The following is a 13,565-nucleotide window of genomic DNA, read 5'->3' on the forward strand; positions in this document are numbered from 1 at the left end:
TAGATGAACACATGCATGTACCCATGAACTGTCTGCAATGCAATCACGTTACCACCCACTATAGTATACTTTTGTAACACATAAACTCTCTTAGACTGGACATTTGAGGACACTAATCCGCCCTTGGTATTTTGGCTTGGGCCACCTAGCTTTGGTTCACTGCTTGTGTTCCCTGTAAAACACCCAGGGTACTGGAACTGAACGGTGCTACCTAAATAAGAATGTGTCACATGCAGAACCCACTTTGTAATTACTTCCCCTCTAAGGTCCTGATTCTGAGTTTGTTGAAATTAAAGTGTTATTTATCAAACCCATTAATTAATGATACCATAGGGTACATTTGTTGGGTGCGATAAATACCACATTAGGCATTTTGGGGGAATAGCATGCACATTTTGGTGCTTACTGCACCGAAATCCTAATGCTTCGGCAAATACTGTCAATTTTCCCACTGTTAATTCCAGCAAGTTTGACAAAGGATGAGATATTTAGCATACCCGGTGATAACTGAATGTAGTAAATATCACCCTACTCGGAATTATGATTCCTGTGCAAAAGGGAATGACACTGGGTTGGAAAATTCTAACCAACTACTAATCGGGGCCTAAGCCTTTAAGCCATCAGCTCCCTGTGATGCTGGGACACTTTGCGTCTTTGATGTCTTTTGGGTGGCAGGGGACACAGATTGGTTGGATACCGCCCTGGTACGTGATACCAAGCAGATGTGTGTAAAACAATATGTCTACTTGACCCTAGCTCTGATCTGCTAGTGGGGCACAGGGATTCAACAGTACTGTGAGGGCCTGAAAGGAAACTTTCAAAAGAGCTGCTGGGCCCCAGAGCAACGCATCTCCTGGAAGCGGAGGTCAGCGCTGACCAGCAGACTCGACTCACAGGTGACACAGAAGACCTTGACAGAGTTTCTTTGGAGGGTAGTTCGGAAAGCATGCTCTCTTTGGCACCTAGGGATTCAGCACCACTGAGAGCAAGCTGTGTCAACCTGGGAAAAGGTTCTTTTTCTGACATTCTGGAGCTTTGTCCTTGTAAGTTATCCGGTGCCTCATGGGGTGGAGTCACCAGTTGAAGGCAGGGCTTCCTCTCGGGTGCGTGATGTTTCTGAGCACAGGAGATAGCTGGAGACCCCGAGCTCGGAGTGCTCTTAGGTCTGCTTCTGTACTTGGATGTCTCAGGCCGTCGCCTCGCAGTTCCAATCCGCTGCCCACTGCCTGTCCCCTCCGTCGTCATCTCTTTCAGCAGACTAAATTAAGGAGAGGGTACACAGATGTCACCTCAGGCTGTAGGCTGATGCCAACTGAGAGCTTATAACAAGGCCGCAGAACCTTCCAACTTACCACTGGACGTCCAGAGTCCATGGGTGATCCGGCCCCAGGTGGCAAATCCTTAAATCCAGCGACTTCTGCAGACATTCTCGAGCTTCGTCCTTAGCTTGGGGCCTCGAGGGGTCTTGCAATAGCTTTCCTGTCAGAAATAAAACAGCCACTTGAGAACAGAAGAGCCCATTAGGAAAGCAGTTTATAAATGTTTTAATGTTAGTGTTCTTCAGCTTATTCTCAGTAAACACAGTGCCAAAGCGTTAAAATAATCTTGTCTTTTGATTTAAAATGAACAATTTTCTTTTAGTCACTATGATAGACCTCATCTCCAGAGCGACACTAACCAGCCCTTTTATAAAGTGTCTTATAACCACACTACAGGCCTGTTCAAGTTTAACCATTTCAGCACTTATGCACCGAGTGCAATGTTGTAAAATAAAATAGCAACTTCAAAAGGCAAACGTACGCCAGCAGCAGTCAAGGAGCGCAAAAGAGTGCATATTTGCGGATTTTGTAAAGCATCAAATAGGTCACTTTGACATTGTGCGTACTCGATCGGTTGTGGTGACTGAAGTTGTATCGGTACTTTTTAAAAAAAAAAAAACATACTTGATTGGTTTTGCAAAATAAGAACAATACAATGGCCCTATGGGACCATGCATACATCGCAGAGTTATAGCATAATAACAGTCTGATGAAATTAGTACATTTATATGCAAATGAATTAAACAACCCACAAACTCCCATCCCCTCCCTATCATTAACTAACAGAACCCACCCACCCATCAAGTTGCGTCAGTGCATCAACTCTTTAAGATACGTAAAGTAGTAGCAATCTTACTCGGGGCAACCAATTGGTAGTTGCTTCAGGTTCTCCTTCCATGGGAGGTCTGTTCTAGAACTTCACAGCTGTTTCTCTAAAAGGAGACTGTTCCCCGGGGCAGTATAGTTGCCAAATGATTGATCACTGGCCTATTAGGTCCAACCTCTAGATGGCACATGGGCGGGACGTTTAGGTTTTATCCTAATGTGCAGTCTCCATATATGTTCTTCTATAGACTAGCTGTCAGACCTTTCCTGGACATTTGGTTGAGAGGATATGCTGTCATGGATAGCCATTGCAGAACAGGTGGCCATGTATAATCAGATTTCATTTTTAGGTCTGGCGTTAACAAAGCCTTTTTGATTTTACTAAAATTATATGTATAATATACTTACACAAAAGGTTTGTTCACGCATCTCCTTTCATCCACTGGCTAACTTCACTTTGAGTGACTGCATTTTGCCCTTTCACAAGGAGCACATCCACACAGGAGGTAGTTGCCTTCAGTGCCAGTGTTTTTGTTTGTTTGTACCTCATTGTTACTGTTAGACCTGTCAGCTTTAGAGTGGCCTTCCCCCAAACCTTCTGCCTTACTACTCTATTTTTGCTGATCTCGTTTTTGTTGACCTTCAGACTCTGCACTTTACCACTGCTAACCAGTGATAAAGTGTTTGTACTCCCTCCTTTAAACATGGTAAAATTAGCTTGCACCTAAATAGCACATTTAATTTACCTGTAAGTCCCTAGTAAAGTCTTACTACATGAACAGAGGGCCTGTAAATTAAATGCTACTAGTGGCCTACAACACTGATTTTGCCACCCACTTTGTCTCAGGCCTGCCATTGCAGCCCGTGTGTGCAGTTCTAAACTGGCATCTCAACCTGGCAAAATACCCATTTTGCCAGGCCTAGACATTCCTTTCTAATACATATAAATCAACCCTAGGGTAGACCCTAAACAGCTTATAATACAGGGTGGGGTGTTTTAAAAAAGTTGGAAATGTACTTTTAAGTTTTACATGTCCAGGCAGTGAAAAACTCTTAAATTAGTTTTTCACAACTGCAAGGCCTACCTTTCTCATAGGATAACATTGGGTTACCTTGTTACATGTAATAAGGGCTAACTTCTAATTGGAAGCAGGTGAGAATGTCGAGTTTACTGTCTAAAGATTGTACTTTAAAACCTTCTTTAATGGTAAAGATGGATTTTAAGTCACAATTGTGTAAACGCCACTTTTACACTGATGGCAATCCAAACACAATCATTACTGTGGGCTCAATAAGCGCTACAGTTATACATTGTAACACTTTGGGAGATCTGTGGTTACCAGGATTTTGACCTTGTGAGTAATGAGGGGAATTTGCATGATTCGATGCACTCATGTGAATTATAAGCACTGCATGTATGTTACCACCATACTGAAGTATAATATACACCGGCAACAACATATGTGATATAACGTAATGAGCACGGGGCACGCAGACTGAATAAAAATTGTGCGTTGCAAGAAAAATGACTGGTCGTGTGTACACAAGTGAGATTACTGACTGTATGTGATAGTTTTGTCAGGACACATAAGCACGGGTGATTAGGATTAACCGCTTTAAACACATTTGTCTCCTTATGGAGAATGATGCACAATATGGGGAGTGCACTTCGTTTACTTCTTCAAGCAGCCTCAACATGGGACATACTTTCGCATATTAATCTGGTCTCTGGAGAGCGGGGAGATTGGCTCAGAGTTTTCATAGAGGCATAACCCACTTTCAGACGTTGCGATTTTAACAAGAAATGGAGAATGAGCTATGTGATGGATTATTAAATTGAGCCATCTCAGAACTACGGGTAAGACACATACATTTCAGGTGGTAGACCATTGATAGACATGGATGTGATGTTGTTATGAAATCCTATTGAACTAATACATGACATTTCAATAAAAAGAACAAATAAAAAAGATATAAAGGATGACATTTGAGTTTATTTAATATGTGGTAGAGATATTTGGTTAAACAGCGAAGTAACCCATCAGGGGATGCATTGAGAGTTGCAGAGGGAGACACGACGCCAGGAGGGCTGAGTGCTGCTATTGACTTTTACCAAGCTGGCATTTTCTTGTCCTAACAATTTGGTGCCAGCAGCCTGTTCCCTTGGACACATGACAAGGTTGTGTGTATTGCTCCTTGACAGGCAGACAAAGGGAGAATAGATGTTGGCAGGATGAGCTTCACAGCGGGTGGTGCTGTCACCTACCTCACTTGGACTTCACAAAGCCTCTACCTGAGCACACTCACAGAGGATTTGTCATTAGTCTTTTGGGTCCCCAGACAATCTTGGGCCAGGGCCAGAAGGCAGGACATTTCAAACACTTCTGGGGGTGCTAACCTCTAGAACCTTCTCCTACTTTAAATCTGGCACCAAGTATAAATATTGGACCCTCTGACCCAGTTCTTCAGCACACCTCTGGACCTGTGGATACTAAGAAGAAGGGCTGCTGTACTATTCTTCTGTCAGATGCATTGCCGCTCTGTTGTCCTGCTGCTCTGCTGCCCTGCTGTCTGCTGCCCTGCTTGCTGAGAAGGAAGACAACATTCACCGCTTATTCCACGCTGAAGTGACTCCAAGGGTCAGCTGACTGTCCCCTGTTCTGAGCTACAGGTACATACCAAGCTCCAGGGGCCTCCCTGCATTTGCCCAGCTGACCTGGTGCCTGGAGGTACCTGAGGCCTGGTGGCCTCTGCTAGAGTGTGGCATCAGTTGAGCTCTCTTCCCCAGAAAAGGAGAAATCCTGAAGTGTTGAACTGTTTGTGACTGCAAACGGGCCAATATGTTGCCAATGCAAAGCTCCTTTGACCGTGGTTCTTCGCGCCACAGCGGCCACCAGCGATGACTAGCAATGCAAGATCTGTAACTTCGCACTACTGCACCGACACCCCGAGATGACGCCCAATTCGAAGCTCCAGCAACAACCTTCTAAGATGCCTGGCAGGATCTTCATGCTACAGCGACAACTATCTGCGATGACCGGCTTGCTATTAATGCTACATTGACAACCATCCGCGAAGCTCTCCCTGCTATCCGCAGCCCCCTCCACAGCGAACTGAACTCTTTCCGCCAAACTGTAGAAGGTAACTCTTTCAGCGGGACTAACCTACGGACTCTGGACAAATATTTCTTCTCATGGGACCAACAATTCCTGGTTTTCTTTCCTGGGACCCGATAATCCACATTTTTTACACACGCCAACTCTCTGCCCTTCTGCAGTGGACACAGCATATCCACTTCTGCCTGCCCCTTTCCTATTTTGATTTCATTTTCCATGTTAGTGCTTGACAAGGCCACTGGGATTTTTGGTCTGTTTGGGGAACTTCTAAAGTTGGCAATCACTTTCTCACCTTACCAGAGTGCACTAGGCAATGTCTGGGTTGGAAACTTCCTGGATTTTACATCGGATTTATTCATTTGGCATGGGGGTATTTTTGGGCTTCAATGACAACTCTATGAAAGCCCCACATATAGATTTTGCAATGCAAACTATTATGCTATGATTAGTTTTGTGCCAGATGTGCTCAAATCTGTCTTTTTTTCACATTGGAAGAAATTCAATTGACTCAATTCTTGGGCAAGCTGGTGGGAGATACCAGCTTCCTCCCCTAGAGATGCATGACCAGCGCGAGCCTTGTACTGGCATAAGGTGGGAGATTCAGGGGACAGTTTATTTTCTGCTATGGTAATTCATCACTGAGCACTGCATATCCCAAGAAGCACCACCTAGGACAGGCGTAATCCTGAGCTTCCAGTTGGGCGGAGGGAAACCAGGCAGTTGTAGGAAGTCAGGTGCCCAGGTAGCTCTGGAATATAGGGGGCAGTAGATCGTGTTTCCACCTCACTTACCAGAGACTCTGGTACAGATATTGAAGTCCAAGAGTTACTTTGCAGCGATGGTGTTATCCTGGGCATGGACATGGTAACAGAACTATTCATAATCCCCTTGTAATGGGAAGTATTTCTGACAATGGGTAGCATAGGAATTGCCTGACTCTGGTATAATGGATCTTGCAATTAGATTATGAGAATAACAGGTGTATAAGTATTCAAAATAATTTGTAGTGTGCCTGCAGAAGGTCTAAAATGCTGAATTCAGGTCTGTCACAGTAGTTCTGAGAGGTTGTCACGCAACACCAGCCGGATGCTCATTAGACAAAAAAACCTGTTCAAAACTTCTCTTTACGGACAAATTCCTTTGCTTTGTTGCCTTTGCTCAATTGGTAAGGAGTCTGCATTGCACAACCGTTTAGGCTGACTAGAAAACGTTTGTACCAATATTGGTAAAGTTATTGGCAGGGGTTGACTTTGCTACGTGCCAGGAGCTAAAGTCTGTATGGATGTGCCACTGGATCTGCGGTAGGAAGCCAACCACATCAGATTTATAATGTAAAACAGGATGTAATTGTAACCTCTTTTGCTTCTCTCTGTAACCCATGATGATTTATGCAGTGTAGCAGCACCTGGATACCCCCAAAGGTTGTTGTGCTTTGGAAATACCGATCAAGTAAACAGAGTAACATAAAGTGTAAGATTACCAGGTGGCAATGGTGTCTCTTGCACAATGACTTCAATTAGAGAGCACATGCTTACTTTATTTGATATTTTCGTAGTGGTTTTCAGAGGGTTTTGCAGCATTTCTAACATCCGTTAAAGGCTGGTCTGGCCAGGCCTGGATTTGCTAGCCTTCTTAGGCACTCTTGGAACGATGATGTTCGTTTTTCATGCGTCTACAGGCAGGCTGTTGACAGAGAGTGCCAACTAGAATAGATTCATTTTGCTTTTTCTTCTGCAAGTTGGAGGCCGAGATTATCTTTGCAAGAGTTGGTTTGCAGCTGCTGACTTTAGAATGGCAGAAGGGATGACATTGTTTTTTTCTAGAGGCAGTTTTTAGTGTCTGCTAATGTCACTAGGTCCAGGTCTGACACGTGGTGTTTGGTGTCATGAATCCAGTGTGGATGGACTTCTTGCTCTCTGGGTCGTGACGTGGCTTGATGGTGGGATTTTGGCAACTGACTTCTGGATATATGTCCTATTTTCAGGTTTTTTACTCAAATGAACTTCAACTCAAGGTTCAATATATTAATATGGATTGTATTTTATGGTAGTGTTTGTATAGTGCTAACTATCCCTATGTGGGGCACTAAAGCGCTTGCCCACACAATTAACAAGCTACACTGTGCAGGTTGTATGGTTGGAACTATGTTATTTTTGTTTTGATCCTGTGTGGGTAGTGTTTTCATCTCAAAACCACTGAGGTTCGGTTATGTTATGTGACCCACTGCGTGGCAGTGTGAACAGTGAGAGAATGTAAGAGATAGACACACATTTTTATCATTTTGTGGAATGCTCCCAGCTCTGGTTAGCTACTCAGGTCCTGTTATTATGTTTCCGACTTATTGAATAAGTTACTTACCTTCGGTAACGATATATCTGAAAGAGACATATATTAGTTATAGATTCCTTACCTTAGACTTACCCCCAGGTATGAGACTGAATCTGTAGAATTTTTCTTCATAGCAGTACCCTTACACGTCGGTAGGTGGCGTCGGTCGACTCTGCGTCCTTCGTCTGTGTCGTGATCCTTGGGATGACGTCGCGGTATCTACTTAGACGCCACCCGTGCGCGCTGACGTCAGTCTTTTACACAACATTCCACTCCAGAAGCGCAGAGCCATGCAAGACTGGTGCCCGCAACTAGGGCCCTGAAAGGGAGTCCCTCACACTAGAAGTCAGTTCGCAGAACGGGGAGGATGGGTGGAGCGGAAAGGAATCTATAACTAATATATGTCTCTTACTGATATATTGTTACCGAAGGTAAGTAACTTGTTCATCTGACAGAGACTATTAGTTATACATTCCTTACCTTAGAATAGATACCTCAGCAATACCAACCCCGGAGGTGGGTCTGCGAACCAAGTTCACACCAGGAAGTCCGGGAGAACTGAACGGCCAAAGAAGCAGTCTAGTGAACGTGTGCAGGGATGCCCACTTGGCTGCCAGCCATATGTCATTGAGAGGGACTCTGCGTCCCAAAGCAGTAGTGGCGTCTGTCGCCCTGATGGAGTGGGTGCGCAATCCTACTGGAGGTTCCTTCTTCGCCAAGGAGTAGCATATTTTGATGCAAAGAATGACCCACAGAGAGATAGTCTGCTTCTGCACGGCCCAAACTTTTATGGCACCCACATAGCCAACAAAGAGTTGATCATCCACCCGGAATTGCTTTGTACGATCCAAATAAAAGGATAGTGCACATTTTGGATCCAGAGAGTGGAGTCTTTCTTCCTCTTTAGAAGGACGGTTAGTGACAGTTTGTCCTATGTGGAAAGAGGTAACCACTTTGGGGAGAAAGGAAGGCCGAGTTCTGAGGATAACCTTGTTCGGATGAACAGCAAGGAAAGGAGGCTTAGAAGAAAGAGCCTGAAGCTCACTCACTCTGCGAGCAGAGGTGATGGCAATCAGAAAAGCAGTTTTCAGAGTCAAGTCTGAGAGGACAATTATGTAATGGTTCAAAGGGAGCACACATCAGGTAATTCAGAACCAGAATCAAGTCCCACTGAGGCATTATGAAATGAATAGGAGGAAAGAGATGAGTAATGCCCTTTAGAAACCTATTTACAATAGGAAACTTGAAAAGAGAAGGTTGATCTGGAAGGCAAAGGAAGGCTGAAATGGCCGAAAGATAGCCTTTAACGGTGCCTAGAGCAGATCCCTGCTGGACTAAAGAAAGAAGGAAGAGGAGAACCTCTGAAAGAGGGGCAGAAAGGGGATCCACAGCCTTTGCTGTGCACCGTGCCACAAATTTGTTCCATCTGCAGGCCTATACCGTTTTAGTGGAGAGATGCCAGGCTGCCAAGATGACATTACAGACTTCGGGAGGAAGTTCAAAAGCTGTCAACTGTCTCCGCTCAATCTCCACACAAGGAGGTGGAGGCTGGACAGGTTCGGGTGGAGGAAGGTCCCCTGCTGTTGCAACAAGATCCTCCTGAAGAGGCAGTCTGATCGGAGGATCGATGGCCATGTGCAAGAGCTCGGGATATCAGACTCTTCATGTCCAATCCCAAACCACAAGAATGACTTGGGCCAGTCGAGCTTGATCTTCTTCAGCACTCTGGGCAGAAGTGGTATAGGTGGAAAGGCATATAGAAGACCGCAACTCCACTTGCGAGGAAACGCGTCGCCGAGAGAGTGCCACCTTGGAAATTCCAATGCTCAGAACTGCTGACATTGTGCGTTCTCTTTGCTGGCCAACAGATCAAAGCAAGGCTCTCCCCACTGCTGAAAGAGACCTTGCACCACCTCCGAGTGAAGATGCCATTCGTTATCCACCATGCACCGAAGGCTGAGTTTGTCTGCCCTGGAATTCAATGAACCTGTCAGGTGTTGAACCAGCAGGGACATGCCCTGATGTCCCAGCCATGTCCAGAGGCGAAAGGCCTCTTGACAGAGGGTCCACGATCCCATCCTGTTTGTTGCAGTACCACATGGCAGTGGTGTTGTCCGTGAACACCTGCACTACCATTCACTTAATAGAAGGAAGGAATGCTTTCAGTGCAAGACGAATCGCCCGGAGCTCCCGAAGGTTGATGTGGAACTCAGACTCTGTCGGAGAGCAGAGACCTCTGATCTCCGCCTCTCCCATGTGGCAGCGCCAGCCCAGGAGTGATGCATCTGCCACTACCGTGAACTCTGGTTGGGGAAGGGAGAGGGATCTGCCGTCAACACAATCCTGGTTCGATAGCCACCAGTGCAGTTGGTGAGCAGTGGCCTCCGAGATATGGAATCAATCGGAAAGATTCCCCATATGCTGTGCCAACTGGAACTTCAGGTCCCACTGCAGATCCCGCATGTGCCACCTGGAATGATCTACCACCAGGATGCAGGAGGCTATGAGGCCCAGCAGCCTCAGGGTCATCTCACCGAAACCTGGGATAGAGGCTGAAACATCGGAATCATATCCCAAATATCCCAGACTCGCTGTTCGGGAGGATAAGCCAGAAACTGCGCTGTATCCAGAACCGCTCCAATGAAGAGGAGCTTCTGAGAGGGAATCAGGTGCGACTTTGGCACGTTGATCGTGAACCCCAGCGAATGCAGGAGGTCCACCATAGTCTGGAGGTGAGAGATGACAGCCTGAGGCGAGCCCGCCTTCAACAGCCAATCGTCAAGATAGGGGAAGACTGGAACCACTGATCTGCACAGATGAGCTGTGACCACTGTCATCACTTTCGTGAACACCCGAAGGGCGTTGGTAAGGCCAAAGGGAAGCACAGTAAACTGAAAATGCTTGTGGCCTACCGTGAACCGTAGGTAGCGCCGGTGGGCAGACAGGACAGGGATGAGTGTCCTGTAAATCCAACGCCACCATCCATTCTCCAGGGTCGAGGGCAGAACCTGAGCCAATGTCAACATTTTGAACTTCTTCTGGAGGACGTTCCTAAGATCCAAGATAGGACACAGGCCTTTGTCCTTCTTAGACACCTGAAAGTAGTGGGATAACAACCATGACCTACTTCTGGGGCAGGAACTTGCTCAATAGCTCCCTTGGCCAAGAGAGCCATAACTTCCTGATGGAGAAGATCCAAGTGATCCTCCAACATACAAAGGAATTGAGGGGGCATGGATTGAGGGGGTAGTTGTTGAAGGGGAGGGAGTAGCCCCTTTGGACTATCTGCAAAACCCACCTGTTGTACGTGATGGTTTGCCAGTGGGGAAGGTGATGGCGAATTCCTGCCGTCCACTGGCAACTGGTGGTGTTGAAAGGTCAACTCGGAGGGCTTGGAGGCTGCTGCAGTGGGGGTGCTGGTGGACTGATCCACCCGCTGGCCCCCAGATCCACAGCGTTGGGTCCCACGTCCCCGGCCGCACAGAGGCTGGGCAGCTTGCGCCAGCCTGTGGCTCTGGGAGGAACCTGGCAGGGCACCCCTTCCATAGCCACAGAAGGGGCGAAAGGCAGACTGCATGGGGCGAGATGTAGTCGCGAGGTCCGAGGATCTGGCCGTAGCCCTAGAATCCTTGAAGCGCTCAAGAGCGTGGTCTGCCTTGTCACCAAACAAGCGACGGCCATCAAAGGGCATGTCCAAAAGTGTAGATTGGACATCTCCCGAAAAGCCAGTGGATCTCAGCCAGGTGTAGCGTCTCAGGACTGCCGACATTGAAATAGTCCTGTCTAGCGTGTCGGCGGTGTCCAGCCCACAGCGAATGGCAAACTTTGCTGCATCTCTCCCTTCGGCAACCACACAGGAGAGTGAGGCCCGGACCTCCTCCGAGCACTGTGGCAGCACCTGCTCAACCGTATCCTACACGGAGTGGGTGTAACAGCCCAAGAGACATGCGGTGTTCACCGACTGCAGTCCTAAGCTGGCAGGAGAAAACATCTTCTTTCCAAGATGTTCCAGCTTTTTGGCTTCCCTATCTGGGGGAGCAGTAGGGAATGAGCCTTTGGATGTAGAGGCTTGGACTACCAAGCTCTCAGGGGTAGAATGTTGGGAGAGAAAATTAAGTCACCCAAAGCCAGGCAAGGGCATCGGGCAATCATCCTAGCCACAGGAGCTCCTGTGCTGGGCTTGGACCAAGTGCCCAGAAGGATGTCCATGAAGACCTCATTGAATGGCAGTAGGGGCTCCGAAAAGGCCGCTGCCGGCTGAAGCACCTCAGTCAGGAGGTTAATCTTGACTGCCACTGTAGGAAGCTCAAGGCCCAAAGCCTCAGCCGCCCTATGCAACACCACAGCATAGGAGGCACCCTCCTCCATAGCCACAGTAGGGGAGAAAGCATACCAAGGACTAGGGAGGTATCCAGACCACTGGCATCACCCAACTCCTCTCCCCAAACCGGATCTTGAAGTTGGTCTGCAAGAGGGTTAACAGAACCCCCCCAGTACTCCTCATCCTCTTCTGGCTGCCATTTGGGGTGACAGGGAATACCAGGATAGAAAATTGGCACAAAATTGCAGGTCGGGCTGGTACCGGCATCGGTCAACGCCAGTCTGGCTCCGTATCTAAGTCAAGGGGGAGGCCGGGGTCGACGCCAGCTGGGGACACAACCAACGTAGGAGGCGGCGGCGGTCTTGTCAATGTATTCGGTGCCGGAGGAGGTGTTGTCAGGTTGACCAGTGCCAATCCAGATCCAGGCATGTATCCTTGGGGGCCCTGCAATGCCGGGGACGGAACTGCCGGCAGCAAAGGCCTAAAACTCCCAACCGAGGCCGTGGGGCCCGAAGGCGCACCAGCGGATTCGGGCTGCCCAAAGATGGAGTGGAGAGCTTCATAAAATGTACTAAGTTGGGCAGGGGTCACTCCAGCTCCCGGGAAGGGGGTAAACTCAGAGCCGAGCGAGCAGGCTCCGCGGGCAGAGCTGAAGGATGACGACTGTCCGCATTCCACATCTGGTCAGCCAACGGACGGGGAGAAGGCGAAGAGCGACAGTGCTTCTTCTTGTGCTTCGACTTACCCGAAGACGTAGACAGAGACTTCGATGAGGAGTGGTAGTGATGGCTCCGCGACTGTTCCCACGGCCTCCTCTCGACCGGGACCGAGAGCCGACTGCCAGGCCTCCAGAAGCTTTCGGGACCCGCTCCCGCAAAGACTTCGGGCCCATGGCCCAACAGTCGGAGCACGACTTCAGGTTGTGGTTGAGCTCCAGACACCAGAAGCACACTAGTTCTGGGTCCATCACTGACATCAGCTTGTGGCAGGAGCCACAAGGCTTGAAGCCGGTCTGCCGATGTGACATCCCTGTGCACCAGGAGTCAAACAACTCTAAAAGAAGTTGACAAATGTCGAAAAACAGTTTGTCAAAAAGTGACTGGGGTACCGCTCTCTTTGGATCTGCACTGGCTGGCGTGGAAAAAGAAAGAACTGACGTCAGGGCGCAGGGGCAGCGTCTAAGTAGATACCGCAACGTCACCCCAGCGATCACGATGCCAACAACGGACGCGGAGTTGACCGACAACCTATTGACGCGGAAGTGTACTGCTACCAAAAAAGTTTCTCCGGATCCAGTCTGATGCCTGGGGATAATTCTAAGGTAAGGAATTTATAACTAATAGTCTCTTTGAGATATTGCTCTTAAAGCAGTGCCCTGTGCTGGCTATGGCAGGAGGTCGTACGGTGCAGTTGTATTTTTTTACTGTAGTGTACACATATGCATGACACATGAAAAAAGACCTACTACCAGAACATTCCCATTGCTAGAGTCTGGACCATATGTGTCCAGTCCAGTCAATGGGTAAATATTACAAAACAGACTTACCTGGATTTCCGTGCCAACAGGGTCTTTTTCATAGGGGTCAAGATGTTGCTATGAAGGAGAGCCCTGGAGGAAGGTGTCCACGTTGGTGAGTGCAGGGAGGAAATGGGTGA

General features: G+C 47.8%; 1 protein-coding gene across 1 annotated transcript in view; it reads right to left on the reverse strand.

Annotated features, from left to right (window-relative positions):
- Window positions 1-373: 373 nt before the first annotated feature.
- The window catches only part of LOC144817928 (putative tetratricopeptide repeat protein 41), a 391,161-nt gene continuing 377,969 nt past the window's right edge, over window positions 374-13,565 (reverse strand). The window contains exons 14-15 of the mRNA XM_078674882.1: window positions 1,353-1,479; window positions 374-1,258 (exon numbers count right to left, since the gene is read on the reverse strand). Coding sequence (XP_078531008.1) covers window positions 613-1,258; window positions 1,353-1,479 — 773 coding nt within the window. The 3' untranslated portion in view covers window positions 374-612. The remainder of the gene's footprint in view (window positions 1,259-1,352; window positions 1,480-13,565) is intronic.

This window comes from Lissotriton helveticus, chromosome 1_1 (genome assembly GCF_964261635.1).
Source record: "Lissotriton helveticus chromosome 1_1, aLisHel1.1, whole genome shotgun sequence".
Taxonomy (NCBI): domain Eukaryota; kingdom Metazoa; phylum Chordata; class Amphibia; order Caudata; family Salamandridae; genus Lissotriton; species Lissotriton helveticus.